The sequence below is a fragment of the Seriola lalandi genome, unplaced genomic scaffold, assembly GCF_002814215.2.
Source record: "Seriola lalandi dorsalis isolate HSWRI2012SDOR001 ecotype SW California unplaced genomic scaffold, Sedor1 jcf7180002054864, whole genome shotgun sequence".
Classification (NCBI taxonomy): Eukaryota; Metazoa; Chordata; class Actinopteri; order Carangiformes; family Carangidae; genus Seriola; species Seriola lalandi.
The window spans coordinates 437,129-460,251 of NW_019525417.1; the positions used below are offsets into that span (position 1 = coordinate 437,129).

Here is a 23,123-nt window from a genome sequence, read left to right on the forward strand (position 1 = left end):
AAAAGAATTTCTTTCAGTTGACCACTTTTAAAAGTATTTTTACATTTTAAAACCAACACCATTTTGGACCCACACTATCACATGACAATAATGCTTAAAATGAAGGCAAAAAAATATTGAAGTGATGTAACTGAAAGAAATGGAAACAAACAGCTGCTTGTAAATTTGTGTGTCAATCCAAAGTCTCCCTGTAGGCCTTCGAAAAAATGTCAGCATTAATTTATAGCATAAAAACATGCAAAACCAATAGTAGGTTCCCTTAACAAACCAAATAACTGGAGAAAAAAAACATATATGTCTCACATATGTGATGCCAGCTTAGTGAGTGACTGGCGCCCACTGCCACCCACTCCAAGCAGCAGGGCATTGCCCAGGGGCTGGCGAAGGATACGGCTGATACGGCACACATGTTCAATGGCATCCATAAAGAGCACCAGCTTCATCTTGGTGGTACTGATCTGGTTGTAGTCTTCCATGTATTCCTCCATCACTTTTGCTAACTGGATAAAATAAGGAAATGCAATATAAATTCATGTCTGAATGTCTGTCAGCCAACTGGTTTACAGGGGCAATAGCATAAGACACTAACATATTTCCAAAATAGGTCATGGCTCCACTCACCTTTTCCTTGTCTTCTATGAGGGTGTAGACTTTGTGGTCAGCTCCAGGAATCATGAAATCTCCATACAGAACAGGTTGACAAGGCACAACGTCTTCAAAGCTGCAGTCAAACCCCTGAATGCAATCTTTCAGGAGCCTGTTGAACCAGTCTCTGTCCTCAGCACACACCAGGCGGTCCTGGAAAACCCGGCAGCTTTCGTGGTACCACAGCTGCAGCAGCTGCAATTTGTCCTAAAAACACCAAAGCAATTATACTATTATAAATATATAATATATATATATAAATATATAATATTATACTTTTACATAGGAGATTATGAGACAAACAAAAACCCTTTCAGCCTTCTCTGCTCTCATCAAATCTTCTTCATACATCATTATCATAGGGACCCATAAAATGTTGTTCTGATGTCAGGATGTACGACACACTGCTTATACCGGCTATTGAAACTGAAAAAAGATCTATAGTAATGTGGTTATTTCAACATTAATTAGATCTGACTACCTCTATCGTGCCTGCCTCAGCCATGAGGATGCCCTGGAAGACCTTGGACAGGTCTCTCAGGTTGAAGGTGTAATGAGACTTGGATGGAGTTGGAAGAAGCTGGGAGGTAATGGTGGTATAGATCCGGATAGTGGCATCTACAAGAGACTCATTCAGTGGCTGGATTGCTGGCACAGGTCCTGATGAAAAACAGCAGGATAGAGAAGTGAGAAGTGATAACACTAAAACATGAAACTCACTTAAAAAATATATTTACTTAAGCCCTTTAAGACAATGCTTTACCAGATACATTTTTAGAGGCTTTGATCACCATTTTTGTTTTCAAGTTTGCTCTATAAATGATGTTTATGTGCTGTTTACATAAAATGAGATGAAATGACAAGCATTCAAACCATGTGTTTTTTTATAGTTTATACTATTATATTATGATTTGCAATCCTTATCTGCTTCCTTTTCACTGTGTCCCTGACTTACTTCCTGGTTCCTTTTTACTCATATTTCCCTCTGAAAGATAAAAAAGATTCAGTTAAAAATTCATTTTTTTCAGAAGCTAGTTTAAGTATTTTCTACCCTGCAACAACTCTCCTGCCACTAACATATGACTTTAAATTTAAACACATTAGCGACACTTTCTCACCCATCCAACTGCCTAGAATGGTGGAGAAAATCATCTTCTTGCTGGTATCATCCATTTCAGTGAAGGACAGGAAGTTGAAGTGGCGTGTGAAGCGCTGGGTGATAGGATTCCGGCCTCCACCTGGAGGTCCCATGGCACAGGCAAAATTGATGTCCACCACATGCATGAAAGTACCTGTGGAGTAAGGGCAGGAAAAACAAAGAGGAAGCTCAATCTGATGGAATTTTCACATTTCTGATCCAAAATAAACTAAACACAAATCTTAGTCAATCAACATAAACAATTAATATTGTAGGATCAACTTTTTTTTTTTTAAATGAACACAACAGAAAACAAAATATACATCAATGTTCTCACCTATCTGCTTCCTGTCATACCAGCCTCCATGGTCCATCCACTGCCGCAGCAGTTCAATAGGTGGCTGGGCACCGTAAGTCTCCAACATTGGCATGTTTAGATCATCAATGAAAAAGATAAAGTACTTCCCTATTGGAGGCCCAAACACACCCTTCCGCCTGACACACAGGTACATGCATCATTCAAATGGTGAGTAACAAATATATTGATGTATTGTAAATAATATGTAGTTGAATTTATCATAGTAGATGAGGTATACCTTTTGTCTAGTTTACTGTCGATGTAATCTTGAGTCTGGTTGGCTGAGGTGCGGGCAGAGAACATGAGGAAGTTTGTGATGTATTCAGAAGGCATGTTCTTGAGCAGCTTGTCTGACATAGTCAGAGTCTTTCCTGTGCCAGTTGGCCCAATACAGAGCACCTGGAACACAAACACATACAAATATAAATCTAGTCTAATGGTATCTTTTCAAGTAAATGAAGGCACATTTATTTCAAACAAAAGTATTTGTAGACAGATGTGTGAAGATTAACTACAATCAAAGTACTCACAGGTTTCTTATTGGTTAACAACATATCCATCAGGAAGGACATTCTCATTGTGTCAGCAGTAGGAATGATGATGTCAGCATAATTTGTCTCTGGAGTGATTACAACACTCTTTGCGTATTTCATCCAGCTGATCCACTGGACCTAGAGTACAGGCGAAAATGATGAATGGTTTAACAGAAAAAATGTATCTGAGTCTTAGCTGCTGCTGCATACATAATCTGTATGTTTAAGCATCATCTGTTTACTTTTCTTTCCTCATCTTCGTCATCATCCTCCAAGTTACTGATCCCTGCATCATCAAGCCTGTAGTCATATACAAGGCCCTCCTCTGGAAAACATAATTTAATCTGAAGGACAAATACATTTATGTTAATTAAAATACACCTCTGTCTAGAAATAATCTAGCAATTAATACTCATTACATTTGAAATAATTTGGTATTGGGATGCTAAAGCAGAGATTGTGATCTGACCTTCTCCTCTGCCATCTTGTTCTTGAGCCAAGCACTGAAGCGCTGACAGCTGGCTGCGTCTCCTGTGGCTCCTACACTCCACACCAGAGAAAAAAAAAACCAGGGCTCGATCAGCTCGTTCAGGCAGTCCAGGTTCTTTTGAGGTAGTGGCCTTTCATCCTATAAGACAATTATCGATTGATGAGGGGACATAGAACAAGCGATACAAAACACAGGACACAGAGCTGAAACTTCTATCAGTTTTTTTGTTTGTTTAAACAGCATATTTGCACATAAATCAATATATTCCTTTATTGTGGAAAAGCAAAACTGCACACGCACCTCTTTAAAGTCAAAGGGATGGAAGAAGCAGTCCATTAGTTTAAGCAGACTACAGGCAAGGTTGCTGTCAAGGGACACAATGACCTCCTTTACTGATGTGCGGACAAATGTGATGGAGTCCTGTGTAAAAGTATGGAAAAATAAAAAAGAAGGCAGTACTTTTTATGCACATTTTTATCCCATCATAATCTATGAAAATGAAAAGTCCTTAAGATTCCCTGCAGGTCTCTCTGTTACATTTTCCCTCTCACCTGCAGGAATCTGGCAAATAGGGAGTTGAGCTTCTTCGTGTATGGTTTCAAGACTTGAGGGACCTGCTTCAGCCAGCACTCTGTAAAAGGGATGAGGCCCAAAATACTGGGCTCTAGGTAGACCATACCACAGCGAGAAACTGTGGCTGGGGAAGCCACCGCCAAATCCTGAACCTCAAACATCATGGTCATCACCTGCAGAAGGAAGACACAAAACATCTGAATGCACATGGGGCAGAAGGCAACACACCAACTAATAACCCAAGACTTTAAAAACTTAACCTTACATCAGTGAGCTTAATGATTTCCCCAGAGCTAAGGCACAGTTTTTTGTTGTCATCCAGTACAGTGTTCATGTTCTCAATCCACACAGCATCCACTGGCCCATCAAACATGTACCATTTTTTCTCTTTGTCCATAGATGCTGCTCCGCCACGTATAAGTGATGAGAGGATCCCATCTGTCCTACAGGAGTGCAGAAAAAGGCAAAGTGGGTCTGTACAATAACGTCTGTGTCTTTCTTATTTGTTCTGTATTTTCTGTGGAACAAAGCATTTCTTACCACTCGTGTGTGAGCAAGTCATACTCCCCATAGAGCTGTCCCATGGTGATAGATTTGGGGTTGAGGACATATGTGTGAACTGGCTCATACACACCACCACTCACAGAGGGCTGGCCCTTCAGAGCTGTTATTGCCGCACCTAGTATCTCATAGCACTAAAACATGCAACAGCAATACTTAAATGCTGGACTCTACAGTGCAAAAATCCTCTTAGTGAATACAACTGTGAACACTATAGCAACATGTAAAAGACTCACCTTGGTTTTACCAGATCCAGAGGGTCCCACCAACATCAGGCCATGTCTCACCACAGTAGTCTCATACAGCTGAATACACTTACTAATATACCCTGCAATGACAACAATACTGTCATCTACTAATTCAGTAATACAGGCAACAGCATATCTGAAAAGAAACAATAAGAACACTAACCATCCACATCTTTGAGGTTCTTTTTGGTGCAAACATTGCGCATTGACTCTTCGAGTGTGCCATAGTTGATTGGCTCCTGTTTTGTCTTAGGGAAAAGATCGGACACAATACCGTGGAAGAGCTTCAAGTCGTCCTGTAAAAACTTTGGTACATTGACATCTTGAATGGCTCGCAGACAGATCAGCTCCTGGGAGACAGTGAGATTGCAGAAGAATAAGATATTAATGGAACCAATACAGTTTTTCAAATGCTATACAATAACTGTCGTGTTTCCACATACTTTACTTCCATCAGAAACAAAAGAGGCATTTCTAACCTCATTCATGTTAGGATTTTCTCTCTTCAGGTTTCCAGCCGCTGAAATCACAGTCTTCACAGCTCTCATACCAAAATCATAATGATCCTTCAGATAAACAAGAGCAAAAGCCAGCATATCTTTATATCTTTGTTATTCTTATATACATACATATATATTTAAACTAATTCTAATTCTGATGTTCTCTGGATCCTTACAGTACCTGAGAGCTGAGCTGTTCAGAGGAGAGCTTGAAAGTGGTGGTGATCTTCTTGGAGAGGACTTTGGCATCACTGAAGCCAAAGGAGTACAAGGAGATCTCAGCTATCATTGCATAGTTGGGAACCATCATCGCCACAGGACGAAACAGGGCCTGTAGAAGATCAAATGTAATTTGTTGAACCCCATCTGCTTATCATCAGTGTTATACAGTTACTTATGATTCAATTATCATTTCAAACCTTAAGATTGTCAGGTAGTTCTGTGCGTCCAGCGTAACCAGGATTCATAGTGATGAATACAGCACAAGAAGGGACAAGAGGGATCTCTGACCCCTCAAACATAAACCGCTCTGCCTAAAAGCACAACATGTACAAAATTATTTTAGAGAAACATATTACTGCCTCTTTCCAGTATGTGGTTGACCTGCACATTTTCTTTATTGGTTTACAGTATAATGTCTTAAAAAAATGTAATGAGATAATGGTATATTTTGTACATAAAATATTCTTTAATTCAACTAATGTAAAAACTAGTAATGCATAATATTGAACTTATTACTAATATCACAGATAAATTACTTGTAATTTTTGCTGACATGTATGAGCAGCATTTGTCATTTTATAGAAATACAGCCATGTGTGATAATTCAGATATGTATGACATACTAATTTATTAATACCACTGATTGATTTTACATTACACTGTAAAGTAATGTTTCCAAGTCTGTGTAATGGCCCCATGATGTGATATTTATTCAGTGATTATACTTTAATCAAATATATGAAATATGCAAAATCTACTTCAGCATAATATCTTTGTTCTTTCTTGAAATGCAAAACAAAAAATTATCTATTCACACAAAATAAAATAAAAAACTCACTGTAACTGTGTACAGTACTTGTAACACTCAAGTAAAGTGGGTGGATTAGTACTGTAGGTGCCACTGTGTGAATTTCTAGTGAATCAGTTTCTCACCCTTTGCTGTTGGGCCTTTTGTATAGTGGTGATCTGTTGTGCCACGACAGACAGCACCTCCACATCAATACGATTAAACTCATCAAAGCATGCCCAAGCACCGGAGCTACAGAATGGAAGACCGATAAGAAATCCCAAAGTATGATTGATGGCAACATTTAATAGTAAAACTGACAATCCATTACACTTAAAGGTAACTGCCTCTAACCTTGCCAGTCCTTTGAGGAACTTGCCCATAGCAATGAAGTCCAGCTGATCAGAGCAATTGAAAACCACTGTTTGGATGGCAAGAGCCTTTCCCAGGTCTTTAGTGGTTTCTGTCTTTCCTGTCCCTGCTGGACCTGCTGGAGCTCCTCCAAACTTCAGGTGCAGTGCTCCTGTCAGGGTCAGGTAGCATCTGAAAGACCCAAAAAGCAGTATATTCAAAGGATGGTATTCAGTCAAAAACAGTGGACAACTTATTATTATTCCTAACAGCTCGGTGCCTACCTGTCAGTGAGCTGTGTGATGACTAGGCGTCCAGAGTTACCTAGGTACTCATATCCATACAAGAACTCTGCATTCACAGCACGGATGTACAAGTCATCTTTTGCCCAGTAGTACCTACAAACAATCAGTACTGTCACTCATTTCAGCGCACACAATATTTAAGAATAGTAATATGCAGTGATCTCCAAGGTCAGGATCAGTGACAGAAGTAACAGTGACAGGAGTAAAAAGACAAAAAAAGAGAAGAAAAACAAGCAGTTAACCTGAGCTGGCTGATCCATTCAAAGTCATTGATGCTTGAGACCTCCTGCTCCACCAGCTTGGCTGCTACATCCTTAGCATGGACCTCTATGACGATGAGGGCTGACAGCACAGCTCGCTGCATCATAGAGAGACCTTGTCTCACTAGCTGCACCAAGTCACCCAGCTGCAAAAATCAATAACAAAATGTTAACATATTCTGTAATGTGCAAATTGTTCAGTGCAAGTGTGAAAATAAAATAGTAGCATTTTTTTCATTAATTTTAGATATTTAATGTTATTCAGTTTAATATTTGTCAGTCTAATACCAAGTCCACACCTGTGTCTGTAGTTGGGGGTAAAGGTGGTCAGCCAAGTCTCCCCGCTCCAAAGCCTCAGACACCTCAGCAGTCCAGAAGACCTGACAGCCTGCTATCACCACTTGACCAGGCCATGATAACACCCACTCTACACGAGGATGCTGAGGGGTCAAGAGGACACACAAAGATCTTACAACAGCTGGACACCTTAAAAATGTTTCAACTGAAATAAAAAGCAACCTATAAGAGTAGAAAACACATCATAACTGAAAGTCAAGATTGCAGACCTCAGGGTAGACTTTGAGTGAGCGGTCAATGTTATCCCTCAACGTGGCCTTCATAGACTTCTCCACATCCCTTAGCCAGTTTTCCACATTTCCAGTTGGCCACACTGGCAGGAACAGCTTCACCTCCTCCCCTTCTCCAGAGTACATATGTGTGATCTGTAGATCTGACTGGAATTGAAGCTGAGAACCAACAAATGTTTCATTCATGTGGTGTGGATGTTATGTTTTCAGTGGTCTATAAGCAAAGTAATTGTAAAGAAACAACCAGGCAAAACAAACCTGTGCAATGTTCTCGAAACATTTGCGCAGGTGTGGTTGAACAGCATTGGGATCTTTGGTCTGGGAGAGAATCTCCAGGAGCTCATCATCTGACAGGAAGTAAAACCTACAAACAAATACTCACTGTATATTACATCACACAGTGTGTGTGTGTTTCATATTTTTGTTTGTTTTCTTTCATGGTGGCATATAGGAGTTTGTTTGGCCTCTCACTGTTGGTGACAGGGGTTACAGCATATGAAAAAGTGACTTAATAGTGAACTTTGTGTGGAATCAAAACACTGACAAATTATATTATTAACACCATCAGAAACTGAGTGCTATAAGGGTTTTCAGGACACTTTCACTGGTTTACCTGGGGAAGGAGCCTCGTTTTGTCTCCAAGTACTCACTGAGACCCTTCTGCACGTGCTCCAAAAGTACGTTGCACTCCTTAAGTTTGTCCAGTAGACGAGCATCTGGACACAGCTTAATCACCTAGAAGTAAACACAAAAACACACATAAGTGGTAAACAAACATATCATTATTATCTGTTCTAAGCTCTTTCCTTGAATAAGAAGTGTGGAAGCACTGACCATTCGATTGTTAAAGGCACTTTTCATGACTCTTTTCCATATTTGCTCCATGTGCTGGTATCTTTTTCCCTCCACAGGCAGCTGCTGGTTGATATCATCGGAGCTGAAGATGGGCTCCAGGTAGAGCCAGGAGCGCTGGCATGTCAGCCACTCCTCCAGCACATCCTGCAAGCACCAGAAGAGGGCAGTAGCACAACACAGCACAACATAAGTCACTGCATGATAATGTTAGAATGTGTGTGCACGTGTGTGTGAGTTTACTTGAGTCATTCTGAGCTTGCTCTCCCAGGTGTTGATGCGGTCCTCAAAGGCTTTCTTGAAGGGAGAGAAGGACATGCTCTGCGTCATGACAATGTGGTCATCCAGCAACTGGGATGCTTCATCTGGGCTCTTCAGAATGTAGGTGCCTGTCTCCTTGTAGGGCAGCACATCAAAAACTACTGTTGTCCACTCTTGCTCCATCTTTTCCAGCGCCTGGGTGAGACGGTGTGAAACAAAGGTAGCAAACACCATTTGTATTGGAGATATTCCCACACTGACACTGTATCAGCAAAGTTAAGTGGAGTCGCATTGAACTTAAAAAAACAAAAAGTCACCTTGCTTCTATTTCATCATTTTGTAGGTGTAGAACTCCACTGAAGTGCTCCTGTTGTGGAAATTGCATCTAAACTTCTACATTCTGTTCAGGCAGAGGTTAAAAATAAGGCCAGGTGCTGTATGTACCCAGGTGTGCTTAGCCAACAATGCTATTTACACCCTGGGTGGATACTGAACATTGCTATCTGCATGTGGCTATTTACACCCAGGTTTTAGGCTCTCCTGGACCACTTCAGTGAGTCACATGGGAGAAGTTCTAGCAGAAAGTCTTTCTAACACATGGTTAATATTGTGAAAGGGTCTATTTTTTCTAAACCTAAGCATGTAGTTTTGTTTCCCAAACTGAACGACACTGCGACTAAAACTAAATATAATAATAAAAATAAGATAAAGTCAACTTAGTCTAAAACTCATTAATTATCAACTTTTGATTTCACATAGGAGTCAGACACCAGTTTCCTGGTGGAAAAGTCCTGTGCTTGACCCATTCAACTAGAAAGCAGCATTTAATAGGTGCCTGACAGCGGCAGATATTTAGTATGCCACTCAGCGTATATGTGAGTATATGTGAACCGTTTTCAACAGCAAAAAAAAAACCCAAGGCGCTTAGATAGCCATTCCATACAGGCGTAAATAGCTTAAAAGCTATGGTGTGACTACTTTCACCCAGGTGCACAGACACAAAAATAAGCTGCCCAAATCCTGTCCAAACTTTTCACAGCAACACTCTATTCATCACAAACCTTTTACGAAACACACATAACACTTAATTCAATACTGCATGTGTGACTGTGGTTCAAAGGTACCTGCTCAATGGTGTACTCTTTCCCAGCCACCTCAGCCACATGAGCTATGTCATCCACGTGGTTCTGCAGGCCAAGCTCCAGGCAGCGGGAGAGGGTCAGGTTCGCTTTGGGCTTTACTTCCATCTGAATGCGTTCAGAAAGCATCTCCCAGTGGCGACTCTTCATCCCTGGGTTCCTTAGGCCTTGAATCAGAGGGATGTAAGGAAGGAAGTCCTCAATTTTGTTGCGGATTACAGTTGCCACCATCTGGCACTCTAGTGTCATGTAAGACAAAGGGAGAAGACAAAGAAATAACAGGTCAGCCACAACACACAAACAAACACTTTACTTTGTCTAGTTTGGACGGTGATAGATGTGTCACCTACCAGGAATGTCCTTGAACTGTTTAATACATTTGTGCATGGTCTTGTGGGCATCTGTAACATTGCGCTCAAGCTGCTCAGGATCAATGGAAGATAGTGAATCATTCAGCCAGCTCTCATGCGAATGTAGCCAATCAGAGGTGGTGGTCCATAGGTCTTTAAAAGGCTGGAAATCCTTAACCAGCTTTTGCAGACGATCATACTGTAATATACATTTTTAATTGTCAGAAAAAGCATGACATTTAATTTATTATTCATTATTATTATTCATCTGTAATGACAAAATGTTTGTAAAAATCCTACCACGTCCGCACTCCTTTTCACTTACGTTCGTGACAGGAAGACCAAACAAACGTTCTCTGGTGTTGTAGGTTTGGGCCAAGGTCTGGCATTCCTTGAGCTGCTCCCGTGCACGCCTCATCTCATTGGCCATATCATGGGCATGATCAATGTCTACATGGGCCGTAAACCCAGCAACCAGCATCTATAAACACAGTTAGGGTGATTTATAAACAAATAACACGATCTTAGTTTCCTGAAACTAAAGGACAACAGTAAACTAGAAAGCCATTGACAAGTCATTATGAATAATAATATGTCCAATTCCAGACATATTCAAATTCCTGTGATGTCAGGAATATTTCTGAAAATCATCCCGAGCCCATCTGGAAGTAGTTATGTTATTAGTGGGCACCTGGCCTTAGTTGATACTGTAGGAAGTACTTATTAAACAAATAACCCTAGTTGTCTCAGCTGACCTGTAGAGTGTCTAGGTGCTCCCCAAAGTTGTTCTGATCAGTTAGCTGGATCTTGCGGAAGCGCTCCTCATCCTCCACATGCTGGACTGCTGCTGCCTCCATCTGGTTGATTATCCTTTGAGGCCATCCAATAGCTGTCCACCTGCATAGATAAGTAACTATAACAATCAGCATAAAAACTGATCTATTTGCTCTAACCACTAACCCATTAAATCACTCTTAATCCCACATTAGAACGTATTAATGAAATTTTCATATCACATCATATCAGTTTGTTTTAAATAAACATGATGATTTTGCACTTACTTTTTATTAGCATCCTCATCTGAAAGACAGTACCAAAGTTCCTCTAGTACCTCATAGTCTGACAGGGTCTTGCCAATAAGTTCCTGTTGTGGACAGATTGGAAAAATAAGAGTTTTTGAGAAAGTAACCCTCCACATGATATGAATGACAGAAACATTCATCATTTCAATTCATCACTTCAATCCGTACCTTGTAACTCTTGAGCTGTTCTGGGATTTGTTTCATCCATTCTCTCTTTTCAGTCAGTTCCTCAATGCTGTTGGGCATCTCCTGTAGCTTTCTACTTATAATGTTACACTTTTCACATGCCTACACACACAAGATTACAATGTTCAGAACACAAGTGACCAAAGGCAGGAAAAGGTCATTGTTAAGTTGAAGTAAATGTAGGTCCTGTGTAAAAATGATCAAAACACATCAATAAATGTTACTCACACAGTATATATAATGAAATATTTTTCTGGCCTCTTAACAAATGACTTACATCATCAACCTTCTTGCGTAGCTTCAGAGCCAGGTGACACAGCATTGCATTGGCTAAAGCCTTTCTTTTGCTGGAGAGAGCCTGACGTACAGTGTCTACACGGACAATAAATGGACCAATCACAATGTAGGATGGCAAGGAGTGTTGGATCTTTTCCATTTCTTTGAGATGTTGTTCCACCTCTTTCTTCACTTCTTGGGATGTCTGTTCAGCATGGGTATGAGAGCTGGAAGCAAAATAGAGACAGAAACGAGGAATTATTCAGAGGAAAACATTGATTCCATCCAGAGAGGACCATAAATCATGTCCCTACACTTGTGACAGGGAGTTGTGAGACCTCAGATATGTAATTTTAAATACAAACTTACTTGAGAAGGGTGTCTATGTCCAAGTTGTGTAGATCTAAATGCTCTTCATATTCAGTAGCATAAGCCCTGAGGGGGATGGCTGCTTGTATCAGTGCATTGCGGACCTTCTCTCGCTGCTCAGTTACTTCTGGTTCCCACAAATTCACTGACTCCAGTAATGGATCATCACCAATAAACAACTTCTGCATCACAAACTTGCATGAACAAGAGAGAAACAGTTAAATCCTTTTTCATTTTTAATTTAATGCTATGTGACTAAGGTGACTGCATATTTAATTTTACCTTATCAAGCTGGGGTACATTGTACGTTGCCAAAATGCTCCTATCAAACAGGTTAACAATAGACGTCTCAAAATTCTCCAGCGGTGTGCTGTACTGAACCCCATTCTGGTCCAGAACCAAGTCCACCAGGAACAGAGGGTTCTTTTTTGGCCTAGATATGGACAATGGAGTAATATTATCAACACAATGCTAAATATTCAACACAGTAATAGGTTATGTCTTGCTTACTGTCACTCATTAAAACTGAACTAAGTATATAAAGTATGTAAGACAATATTGACGCGTATGAGAACAAAAGTGTGTGATGTTTATAACCATGTGCATGTAGGCCCATGTGTGTTTATACTACATGTGCAAGTGCATGTTGTCCTACTTGTACGGACTAGTGATAAGGTCACTCCCCCAGACCAGGTCCTGAGGACATGTCAGCACACTGTGGCAGGCGTCCAACACAAGGCGAGTCAGGCTGACCAGCGAGTTCTGCACAAGGTGGCGCAGGGAGTCCTGCATTCTGAAACGCACGACACCCATTAGTCCGTATAGCCTGGACATTTTGTACATATCCCAGTGAGACTCGTTGACGTTGTATGAGCCCTTGCCAATATTTCCCAGGTTGGAACGGATGCTGTTGCTCAGCGTGTTCGTCCATGACTCCCGAAGAAGCAAGCTTATCTGAAGAGGAAAAAATTTGATGTTTCTTTATTCATGGAAGTCAGGTGTCTTTTATTTCTTCATGGTTTGCTTCTCTGGTAATTCCCAGTTAACATCAGCCACAAAATGTAACCACTGACAAATTTAAATGAATTGGATTTGTACACACTAACGCTTTAATAAAATAGAAGCCTTAAATCTGCAGTTAAAGTTGATCATGATCAAATTTTATCAAATTAGTTGATCATGAATAAGCTACACTTTGTTTAAGCAAACTATGCATTCACCTTTTTATTCAAAGAAAAAACATTCTATCTTTCCTACCTAATAATGGCAGAAGAAAAGCTACCATGATACTACAGTACCTTAGTATGTATTTGAGTCTGGATGACCTCAAACTCATCCAGTTGCAGCGGTTTGGTCAAGGTGACATTGAACAGCCTCATGGTTGCTACCTTGTTACACTCAGACCTTACTTCAGATAATACACAGATCACTTCTGGCTTTCTCAGCAGGGAGCGGAAGACAAATACAGCTTGGTTCTTCTTATAGTCAAAGTGAGGAATTGGAATGCACCCTGTAAGTAAAGCAACCCAGTATTTAGATTCTGAGGTGAATACCATGTTTTGGCTGCAAATAGTTTAATCTTGACTCCAATGACTTAAACAAATGTATAAAAGGCCAACTGGCTCACCTTTTTGTGGTAGATGCTCAGGGTCCTTCTTTGGCTGGGTGATGTGTGAAAACTCCTCTGAATTGCTCATCACAACTTTGTCAAAGGTCATGCAGTTCATAGTACGGTAATATTCCAGTTTGACCTCTTTCTCCAAGTCCCCTATACACTTCTCAATACTGCAAAGATAATATTGGGTTCATTCACCTTTTATTAGTTAGTTTACATTTTCAATTCTGTGAGCCCTCTTATAAATCAGGCAATACTGAACAAGGGGGAAGTTATAGCAGTAATATGAAACAGACATTACTTACATTTCCAGCCTGAGCCCAGGGGTTGAAAGGGCTTTTTTCATATACTGCAGACTGTGGGTATCAAGAGATGGCGTTCCCTTCCAGATAGGCATGCAGTCCACAGACAAGTGGTAGAAGAGCAGGGCCTCTGTATTTTCCCTCAAGCGTAGGGCAAACTGAATCCGTTCAACAAAGACACGTGGGTCCTCAGCAAAGAATAACAGTCTGATCCTGGGTACCCAGTGCTCAGTGCCTGGTAGCAAAGGGTTTACTCCTATGCAACAGGGGGACAGGGAAGGCATACATGACATAACATGACAAACAGAGGGTTTTAGAGACAAGAACAAATAATGAGACAATACTGTCTTATTATGGCACAAAGAAATAAAAACAAACCAGGAAATTTGCTATTTTTGTGTCCTTCGTTTAGAATAGGATTTCCTTCCTCATCTGACACTTGGTGAACCTTTTGCACCAGGTACTGGCATTTGTCTCTACTGTAGTCAAGAACCCCAACTAAATGCCAGCTGTACTCCAAGCAGGAGCTTTTGGTGTCCTCTTCAAAAGAGAGAGAAGAGAGTAACCATTAAAGAACAGAAAGTAATGTCAATGTTTATTCTGTTTACACTCTATATTGCTGAGGACATCTTACCAGAAGAAGTACTGTTATCTGTAGGCAGCAGTGCTTTTGCAGGGATAGGTTTTTGATCAGGTGATCCTTCAGCTTTGCCCAGGGCAAGCCAGTCTTCTGGAGTCCAGCAGTCATACTCCTCATTGTCAAATATCTAAGGGAGACACACGGGAAAGATAAGTGTGGCGTGGTACTGAACCCCAAAATGTTGGATATAATGGTAATTGGGAACCAAAATGCCTCAGACAACATTGCAGCAGTAACTGGCTCACCTCCAGTGGGAGACAGGGGGATACATGATTGTCTGATGTTGTCACATCCTCATCACTACTCCTCGGATTTCTTGGCATTATAAGATTGGAGTCTATGCCTTTTTCTGCCAGGAGCTGTTCAAAATCTAATTTCAAGTATTCCCTTCGACGTCTGCAAGAAAATAATATAAAACAGTATAAATAAGACATAACAAAAGGCAGTTAAACTAATTGATGAACCCCACTACCAGCTAATGTTCAGTATGAGAAAATTGCTACATATCCACTGTATGTTAAAAGTTCAGTGTCTTACTCACTCTTATGTGACCAGTGAATCTGGTCCTGCAGTATATAGAATAGGCTCACTACAGGGCATGCAATAAGCTGAAAGCTTCACAAATTAAGTGTCCTATTTTGTTATACACGGTGCACACAAATAGCACAAACCTTTCTATCGCTAACTTGCGAGGTATCTGGCCAGGAATGGTTTGATAGGGTAACTGGACCTTAGGTGTATCTCCATGCCTGCAGAAGTAAGGATTCTGAGATAGCTGTGAGATAGGTCCATGGTAATCCTTATCAACAAACTTGTACTGGTCAGATGAAGTCTTGACTGTTGTAACTATGGAAAACCATGCAGAAGGGCAAAGATTTTACAAAACATTAAACATTTTTTCAGCAGAGCATAATATGCGCATCTTACCAATGCAAAAGTTGGCACATCAGAAATACTAGAAATTCTTAAAACATCTGCATGCCTAAAAATGTCATATAGTATCTCACCTTTTGGTGTGTTGTACTCACTTAACTGAAGGTTGGATTGGCCCTGTGACCTTTGCTGGATTTTAGGTCCAACTGTAAGAAACTAAAAATAAGTTTAGATCAGAGCAAGAAGCTTTGTTCCTTGCATGGGTTTCATAATAAAACCTCTGAATTAGCATCAAATACATGAGCTTATGTGTTTTTTACCTGGAACCCGGGTGTAATATCTTGTGAGTAGAGGCCCTCCTGTTCATTCAGAGAGCATTTCCTGATTAAATGGAGGCGCCTGTGACTTTGAGTTGGGAGCCTGGGCTCTGGAGGTTTGCTGGGAGGATATGGCACGAGTGCCCCAAAATAAGGCGTAGTTTTGCCCTCCATCTTCTAGCAGAATAAAATAATTTATGTAAGAACAAAGTATACTCGATTTTAATTTCCTGGTGGTAGCCTACGTACTTTTTAAATAAACTGTATTGCTAAATGTAATACATTGATGAAAACTCATCAATCAAATAAAAACATATGAATTCGGTTTTTGGTTTCAAACTAAAATAATGATAAAAAGCAGTTGCCAAAAACTTATAAAGGACCATTTTGGTCTGCTTATAATCGGATAATCAGTAATTCATTTGTAATTTAAAAACGAATGACTGATAATGCGATGATACCCAGACCACCAAGACTGTTTATGACCCGGGAGAATCAAACACCTAACGTATATAAGGAGAGCAGGTGATATACTAAAGGTTTTTGAGCTAACCTTAACAACACTTTATTGGGTCAGTGTACATAGCTACATATAGCTACCGTTAAACGCAACGTTTGCATTCGCCAAATCACTTGTCTGAATGGTTACAAACAAGTAGCCTATGTAAAGTTTGTTACTTTAATTTAGCTACCAAAAGACAACAGACGTTTGGACATACCTCAGCTTAAATGTAGTCACAAGTTGTAACGCTCATTTTAGGTACAATGTATATAACTTTTGGTGAAATACTGGCTAGCTGAACGGTTAAAATCTCAGTTTCCAAGCGTAAGGACATAAACGTCAGACGCGGCAACGGTTGCCAGGGAGATGCATAGCTCCGCCTACGGTGTTGTGTCACAGTCCGTTCCCCCGTCAGGCATTACTTCCCTCCAATTACAACTGTTTTTCGTGTGTTTTATGATACTTTATACATGTATTACATTTCAGAGGGAAATATTGTACCGTTTTACTGCACTATATTTCTGTCACATAAAGGTTGTGAAAGCTCTTGGGTTTGTAGATTCAGATTTTAAACAAAAAATGTGATCAGTTTAAAAAATAAATGCATCGTTATAGATGAAAGTAGCTAATAGTATTCCTCCAGCAGCTACACCATGAAAGCAAATACAATGCAATAATAGGTTGCCATATGTTATATGGGCTATTTTCCTGCATAATAAGCACTTTTGATACTTAAAAGCAGGCAACATTTTACTGTTAATACTTAAATACCTAAAGATTTTAAGATTTTCTTGTGTTTTGAAATTTCAATATTGCTACTTTTGCTGAAATAAAGTTCTGAATACTTTCCTTGCATCTGGTAAGGGAAGAATAAAGGCAGTCAGTGGTGTTTTAGTGCATAATGAGTGAAATCGTTTCTCATTAAGGATACTCCCAATCCCTAAATCCTACTGTCCACTAATTTACACATCTGAATAACTGCTGGATGAAAGCAGTTGTAGAAGACCTGAAACAAAGTTGTAGCTCAAAAAGTTAAATATCAATCCATATCTCAGATATATTGAGCATCTTGGACAGTGATTCTCAAAGCTGTGAGTAAATGTATAGGTAACCACCAGAGAAATTTCACATGACATTGTTCTCCACAGGTAAACACCGTTACACTCATATCCCATGCTGTTCCTGGTGCAGATAGTGATGGTAATGGCAGTAATGATAATCTAATGGAATTTGATTGGAATGCACACGTTCCTGTGCTGGAATTTGAAATCTCTTTCTTTCACACTCAGGACAGCTCAAATGTGTCCATAACGGGGAAAACCCCATTGACCCAAGCGATCCCCACACTCCTGGGTCACAAGGGCATCATAACCTCGTCTGTTTCCCATGGTAGATCAGAGGCATCATGCACTGCAGCCCCTGCTCCTGCCCCTGGCCTCTTCAGTTGAAACCCATCAGAGCAGCCTGAGATTGGGTAGCCAAGCACAAATGAATAGTCTCATGTGTCTGAACCCTCACGTGTCACTTGTGAAGGACATACTGCCACGCTGATAGGGATAAATTAAGGTTGAGAGGGGATTGGAAAGTAGCTGAGGTATAGGCTAGTAAAAATTAAATCTGAGGGCACAGGAGTTCTTGTGCTTGGCTGTGGCAGGGATCATGAGAACAAGGGGGTCAGAGGTGACCTACTGTACATCACTGTACTCAGCTCTGTGAGAAGGCCTTTGACAAAATGCTTTACAGTGGAGCCAAAGAGCGAAGGTCACATACACAGAGTGACTTGATATGGATGCTATTGACACTACAGTTTTGTGCAGCACTGGCTCATTACTCAAGATGGGCCTATTGAAGTGTTTCATAAGAGGCCTTACGCTTCATTGGCTTCCCCTCAATTGAGCTCAGTCCCAAAACAATGACCTCACCCTATGAGGAAGCCTAAACCAAATGAAAGACTTCCCCAAGGGTCTAAATAACCCACATCTAATAATGACATTATCATATCAGAGTGGCCTGAAATCATCCTGACCACAGCAGTGTATTAATCACTAACACATGCCTAATGCCATTGACTGAATCAGTGAGGAGATCCAGGCCAGAGAGGTTTCGAAGAAAACCACACGAGAACCACAAGTCTCTGAAGAGGTGGTGGTCTCCTACCAATGTTTGGTTGTCAGTACTGCAACCATCTCTGGAGCCAGGAGCCCACCATGGTGATGGGACTTGATTGGACAGATGTGGAAGCTTTGTTACAGCTTTGATCCACCCTGTACTCGTCTGTCTCTCCCACAATGCCTCACTCCTTGTTCAAACAGTCCAGCAGCAGATAAATGCTGATATGAAAGATCTGGCTTAACATCAACCATTAAAGAACATCAATATTAGTCACTTACATTCACCCAGATGTGTTATCCATCCTCTCCCCTCTTTATCTACTTCTCTTCTTCCTTCTCTACTACTTTTACAGTATTGGGATGTTGAGAGGGTCATGCTTTTGTGAATGTAACTCCCATTTTACACTAATGACATCAGCATGTGCTGCTAACTTTAGCTCCTCCTGAGGGCCAGATGTTGGCTGATAGGATCAAACACGTGCTATCCCCTTCTCACTGTCACATTGTTGGGCAAGCGAGGAAGGTTTAGCGGTCACACATATTCCTACATACCTCTTTTCTCTTGCAGAAGCCCATAATCCAGCTACGAATGTGGGCACACCCTTACGTTACTGTGCAATTTTATTTTCACATTTGCACACAGGAGTGGAAACATGCATGTAGTAGCATGCTGTAGTTTCCCGCACAGTTTCGTTAGACTTTCTTATATTAATATTAAAAAAATAAAAACATGAAGGGATCATTTGCTGCAGAGCTATAAAATGTTCTTTACACCTACCACTAACAACATAATACCCATCACTACACACCATTTTCAAAGTGCTTTTTCTCTTTTAAAGGTAATCTGATCTGTTGTGATCTGATCTGAGTGACAGTGCTACTGTGGCCAATGAACATCACTGGTTTCATAGATGAAACAGAATCACCATGAGGGCAGCATAAGTCACGTTAACATCATGGTGCTTTGTCACTGTGCATTTTACGAGAGCAAAGCAGAAACCAGCAATAAATGTATGAGGCTGCCTCCATGCAGATTTGATTTCTGACTTTGCCCGGTCATGTGAGGTACTGTTGTTTAACTGTGACCCTTGTGTTTGGCCATAGCATGAAGTTGCCGTCATGGGTTGGGTGAATCACAGGTGGACTCTTGGCATGCCAATAAAGGCATGTTTAATGAGCTGAGAAGGGCCTCAAAGCAGCAAAGTAGCCAGACATGAGAGACACACTCGAACCCCCAACCTGCGGCCCGGGACAAACAGCTGCATTGGATTTTTCCTCTCATTTGCTCCATCTCTCAGAATGACTTTTAGGAGGGGAACCAAAGTCAGACACCACGGGTCATAAAGATATTCAACATAGTGGGAGAACCACCGTAATGTAGAGTTTTAAAAAAGTAACTAAAACTGTGTATTTTTGCAATGTAAGCATTATGTTTTTGGCTGTCTGCATCTGACTTATGTTATTCTTCAAAAAGTGCCCAGTACTCATCCTCACCTCCCTGGGCTGACCTCTGACCAACAGCACCCTTGATGTTCATTAGCTTTGTCCTGCTGTTTACATTTGATATGTCGTTTTAATAAAGTGCCAAATTACTAGTTCCTTTGAGTCCATTGATGTTTTTTGAGACAGTTAAAAGAAATTGTTATGTAAGCCAAGTCAGTGTGCTTTATCTATGTGGGTGTGCAAATATGAGCTGGACGAATAAGAAAGCACTGAGTTGAATCTGTAACACATGTCTGTGTGTATTTTTGTGGTAGAAAACCATTGTGTGTGCTGGCATTCCAATTTGTTTATGTGAGTGGGCGATGGAAAGCCAAGAAAGAGTTATCAGGAAATTGTGTCTGTGTTTGTATGTGTACATCTTCATGTCAGTGAACACAAAAGTAAATCTTGAGCTTGTTAGATGATAACATCATAAACATATATAAATAAGTCAGACAGGGACACGAGATTGAGGGAGCCACTAGTGGGAGTGTGTCTGTTTGCAAGTGTGTTTCTGGGTGGGAGGTTAACTTGTTGTCCTATACTGAACAGGAGTTTCAGCTATAAATAAGTCATCACCACTCAAATGAAGCCTGCTCAAGTGAGCCACTCTTTAACATTCCCGTCATTCCTCCTCGTTAAGCATTAATAAAAAAATAAATGGAAACAGTTCTGCATAATTTCCCGTCACATACACATATGTAAGAGTTTATGACCATAACTCCTCCCTGAGCAAACACCCACAAATCCACACATAAGCTCACAGATGCACACATTATTGGTTTGGCAATGGGCCCGAGTGCTTCACAGAGGCCTTGATTTGTCATCCTACCTCATCTGGCCTTTATCAGTTTCTGGTCTGACAGCTTAATCAGTGTCATTCATTCTCTCACATCAAAGAGGAACCATGCAATCTAAACCTATCATGCTAGCACATAAGTACACACACACATGATGGATCTGCACATGCACATGTGAACAGACTAACTTTAAACTGCCTCTCATCTTATCAAAAAGCCCCGAATGACACAACGATCATGACAACAAATATCAGCAGCGAATGGTCAAGCTCATAAATTACAGTAAATAAAAGTAACAGACCAATTCAGACAATCCTAGAGAAATACAGTCATCTCTTTTTGTTTATTTATCTATTTATTGGACTTGAACTGTAGACCTTTGCAGTTGACCTGTAACCTTGACCTTTTAACCTCAAGCTATGTTAACTGGTGGTTTTCAAGGTAAAGTATTTAGGAAGACTTACTTGTATGATCTTCAATAGAACAGCTGTCTAAGCTAGAATTTCCTGGAACTATAAATCCGACATCAGGACTGTGTATTTTACACTGTAGGTACATGTATGAGTCTTTCTCCAAAAATTCAACAGGATAATTAACTCTGACCTCACTGCTTAACTCAAGCACACCCTATTAAGCATGGCATTTACTGGTTGCTCTTGCGGCCAGTGGATAACGTCATATGAGATCCTACTGTGTGTCACTATAGTTTTCTTAACAAAAAGAAATGGAGACTTTTAATTTAGACTGGCATAGGATTGACTGTACCAAATCCACATACCATACCCTAAGATTAGTATTTAGAGAAACAAATCAAGGCCTGGCCAATCGGGCCTACATGCAGTAAAGTCATGTAAGGAAGCAGCTTAATCCTCTTCATTCCTGGAGGAACATATGAGCTGACATGTAGAACACAAAGACAGAGACGACATGGAGGGAGAAGGAGATGGAGAGGTGCAGAGTGACACCATGTGCTTGACACACACATGTATGAGCAGCCTAGACAAACACTGAGGATTATTAAGGGTGGGAAGGGGGGGTCCCTGTTTGTCTGAGCCTGACTCTCTAACCCCCGGCCCCCATTAAGCCCTGAAAATGAGAGAAAGAGGAGCAATTAGAGAGGCAGTCATGGGGCAGGTAGGAGATCCCTGTGACCTTTCTTGGTTGGTATTTGACCTCTCATAGCTGGGGGGCATGATGAAGATGTATCCTGAACAGCGACAGAATGGATTTGCTGAAACTTGGGGGGGGGCATTTTTCCTTAAGCATTTTGAATGAAACGTGTTGCGGTGTGCGATTCTGTTGTTTGTCTTCCTTGATAAACAAGCACTTTATTGGCTGTGGGCAGCTCTGCATTCCAGTGTCACAGAAAATTACCCTTAATTACAATTTAGTCAATTAAGAATCCAATGTGTTTTGCTTATTGAAGCTAAAATGAGAAACCAAACACAGTTAACTTGCACTTGAACTGGCTGCTCGTAAAAATGTTTTATGGCTCTGGTCTGCAAACCTGGACCTCAAATCCTCAGTGGCTTACATTTACTGAAACTTACAATTTTGCAGTCTTTGTTACTAAAAAATCAGTCACATACAGTATGAACTTCCCCCTGACCCAGCCTGATTTTGTCAATGAAGGCAAAACCGCAGCTGGGCCACACCTACAGTGTGACTCTATGTTTTATCCATTACCCTTCCTTCTCAAACTCACAAATGCACACAGGAACCTGTGAGAAGATGTGGATCTCATTTCCATGTGTCCTGGTGAGCCAGAACCGAGTCTAAATCAGCCAGAAGCTCTCCGTATGCCACTAACATTACCAGATAACGGCAAATCCCTCATAAATGGCATTACCCTAATCTTCCATGAAACTGTTCTTAACATATACGGCACCACTGGAGTGAGACGAAAGGAGAAACTGAGATGCGTGAAGATGAAGGAGAGCCTCTGGGGTTTTATTGTGTGGAGGCCTGCCAGACACTATAGCTGGTGTTAGAGTGGAAAGCAGGAGGACAGAGAGATGAAAGCAACGACCGGGGAGGGGTGAACAAAGACAAATGTACAACAGATAAAGATGGAGTGATATATGAGGTGGAGAAGGCATAAAAAACTTTAACAGCAAGATCCTTTCAAAACCATTACAGATGGACAAATTTCACATTAATAAGGACTGATATCTGGGACAAAATGATGTGAGTAATCCGCTGCTGGCTGCTCCTAAAATGACATCATATTATATTTTCTGTCAGTACAAACACAACACAGATTATCATCATCACTGGCCCATATGCCTTTCCTTAGTAATTCTGTTTTTGTTCTCCACTCTGGGGAAAAGCAAGCAGAGCAGGCAGGTCTGTAAACAATTTGTAAGGCATTAAAGACATTTATGGAAACCAATCCAATTCTGTGCATC

At 40.7% G+C, this 23,123-nt stretch overlaps 1 protein-coding gene across 1 annotated transcript in view; it reads right to left on the minus strand.

The window, feature by feature from the left end:
- The window catches only part of LOC111670946 (dynein axonemal heavy chain 1-like), a 32,669-nt gene extending 16,675 nt beyond the window's left edge, over nucleotides 1-15,994 (minus strand). Inside the window, 48 exon segments of the mRNA XM_023427931.2 lie at nucleotides 304-500; nucleotides 622-852; nucleotides 1,127-1,305; nucleotides 1,601-1,630; nucleotides 1,764-1,937; nucleotides 2,121-2,278; nucleotides 2,380-2,540; nucleotides 2,672-2,812; nucleotides 2,917-3,018; nucleotides 3,144-3,302; nucleotides 3,465-3,584; nucleotides 3,716-3,910; nucleotides 4,003-4,180; nucleotides 4,278-4,432; nucleotides 4,535-4,626; nucleotides 4,710-4,896; nucleotides 5,026-5,112; nucleotides 5,228-5,377; nucleotides 5,466-5,579; nucleotides 6,202-6,307; nucleotides 6,410-6,598; nucleotides 6,691-6,804; nucleotides 6,954-7,117; nucleotides 7,271-7,439; nucleotides 7,518-7,717; nucleotides 7,817-7,922; nucleotides 8,172-8,293; nucleotides 8,393-8,557; nucleotides 8,654-8,866; nucleotides 9,796-10,049; nucleotides 10,161-10,359; nucleotides 10,486-10,641; nucleotides 10,916-11,057; nucleotides 11,222-11,304; nucleotides 11,411-11,530; nucleotides 11,706-11,931; nucleotides 12,074-12,267; nucleotides 12,356-12,506; nucleotides 12,729-13,027; nucleotides 13,372-13,583; nucleotides 13,701-13,858; nucleotides 13,994-14,246; nucleotides 14,369-14,530; nucleotides 14,625-14,757; nucleotides 14,876-15,026; nucleotides 15,302-15,476; nucleotides 15,638-15,719; nucleotides 15,824-15,994. Of these exon segments, the coding sequence (XP_023283699.1) occupies nucleotides 304-500; nucleotides 622-852; nucleotides 1,127-1,305; nucleotides 1,601-1,630; nucleotides 1,764-1,937; nucleotides 2,121-2,278; nucleotides 2,380-2,540; nucleotides 2,672-2,812; nucleotides 2,917-3,018; nucleotides 3,144-3,302; nucleotides 3,465-3,584; nucleotides 3,716-3,910; nucleotides 4,003-4,180; nucleotides 4,278-4,432; nucleotides 4,535-4,626; nucleotides 4,710-4,896; nucleotides 5,026-5,112; nucleotides 5,228-5,377; nucleotides 5,466-5,579; nucleotides 6,202-6,307; nucleotides 6,410-6,598; nucleotides 6,691-6,804; nucleotides 6,954-7,117; nucleotides 7,271-7,439; nucleotides 7,518-7,717; nucleotides 7,817-7,922; nucleotides 8,172-8,293; nucleotides 8,393-8,557; nucleotides 8,654-8,866; nucleotides 9,796-10,049; nucleotides 10,161-10,359; nucleotides 10,486-10,641; nucleotides 10,916-11,057; nucleotides 11,222-11,304; nucleotides 11,411-11,530; nucleotides 11,706-11,931; nucleotides 12,074-12,267; nucleotides 12,356-12,506; nucleotides 12,729-13,027; nucleotides 13,372-13,583; nucleotides 13,701-13,858; nucleotides 13,994-14,246; nucleotides 14,369-14,530; nucleotides 14,625-14,757; nucleotides 14,876-15,026; nucleotides 15,302-15,476; nucleotides 15,638-15,719; nucleotides 15,824-15,994 (7,679 nt within the window).
- Nucleotides 15,995-23,123: the final 7,129 nt, after the last annotated feature.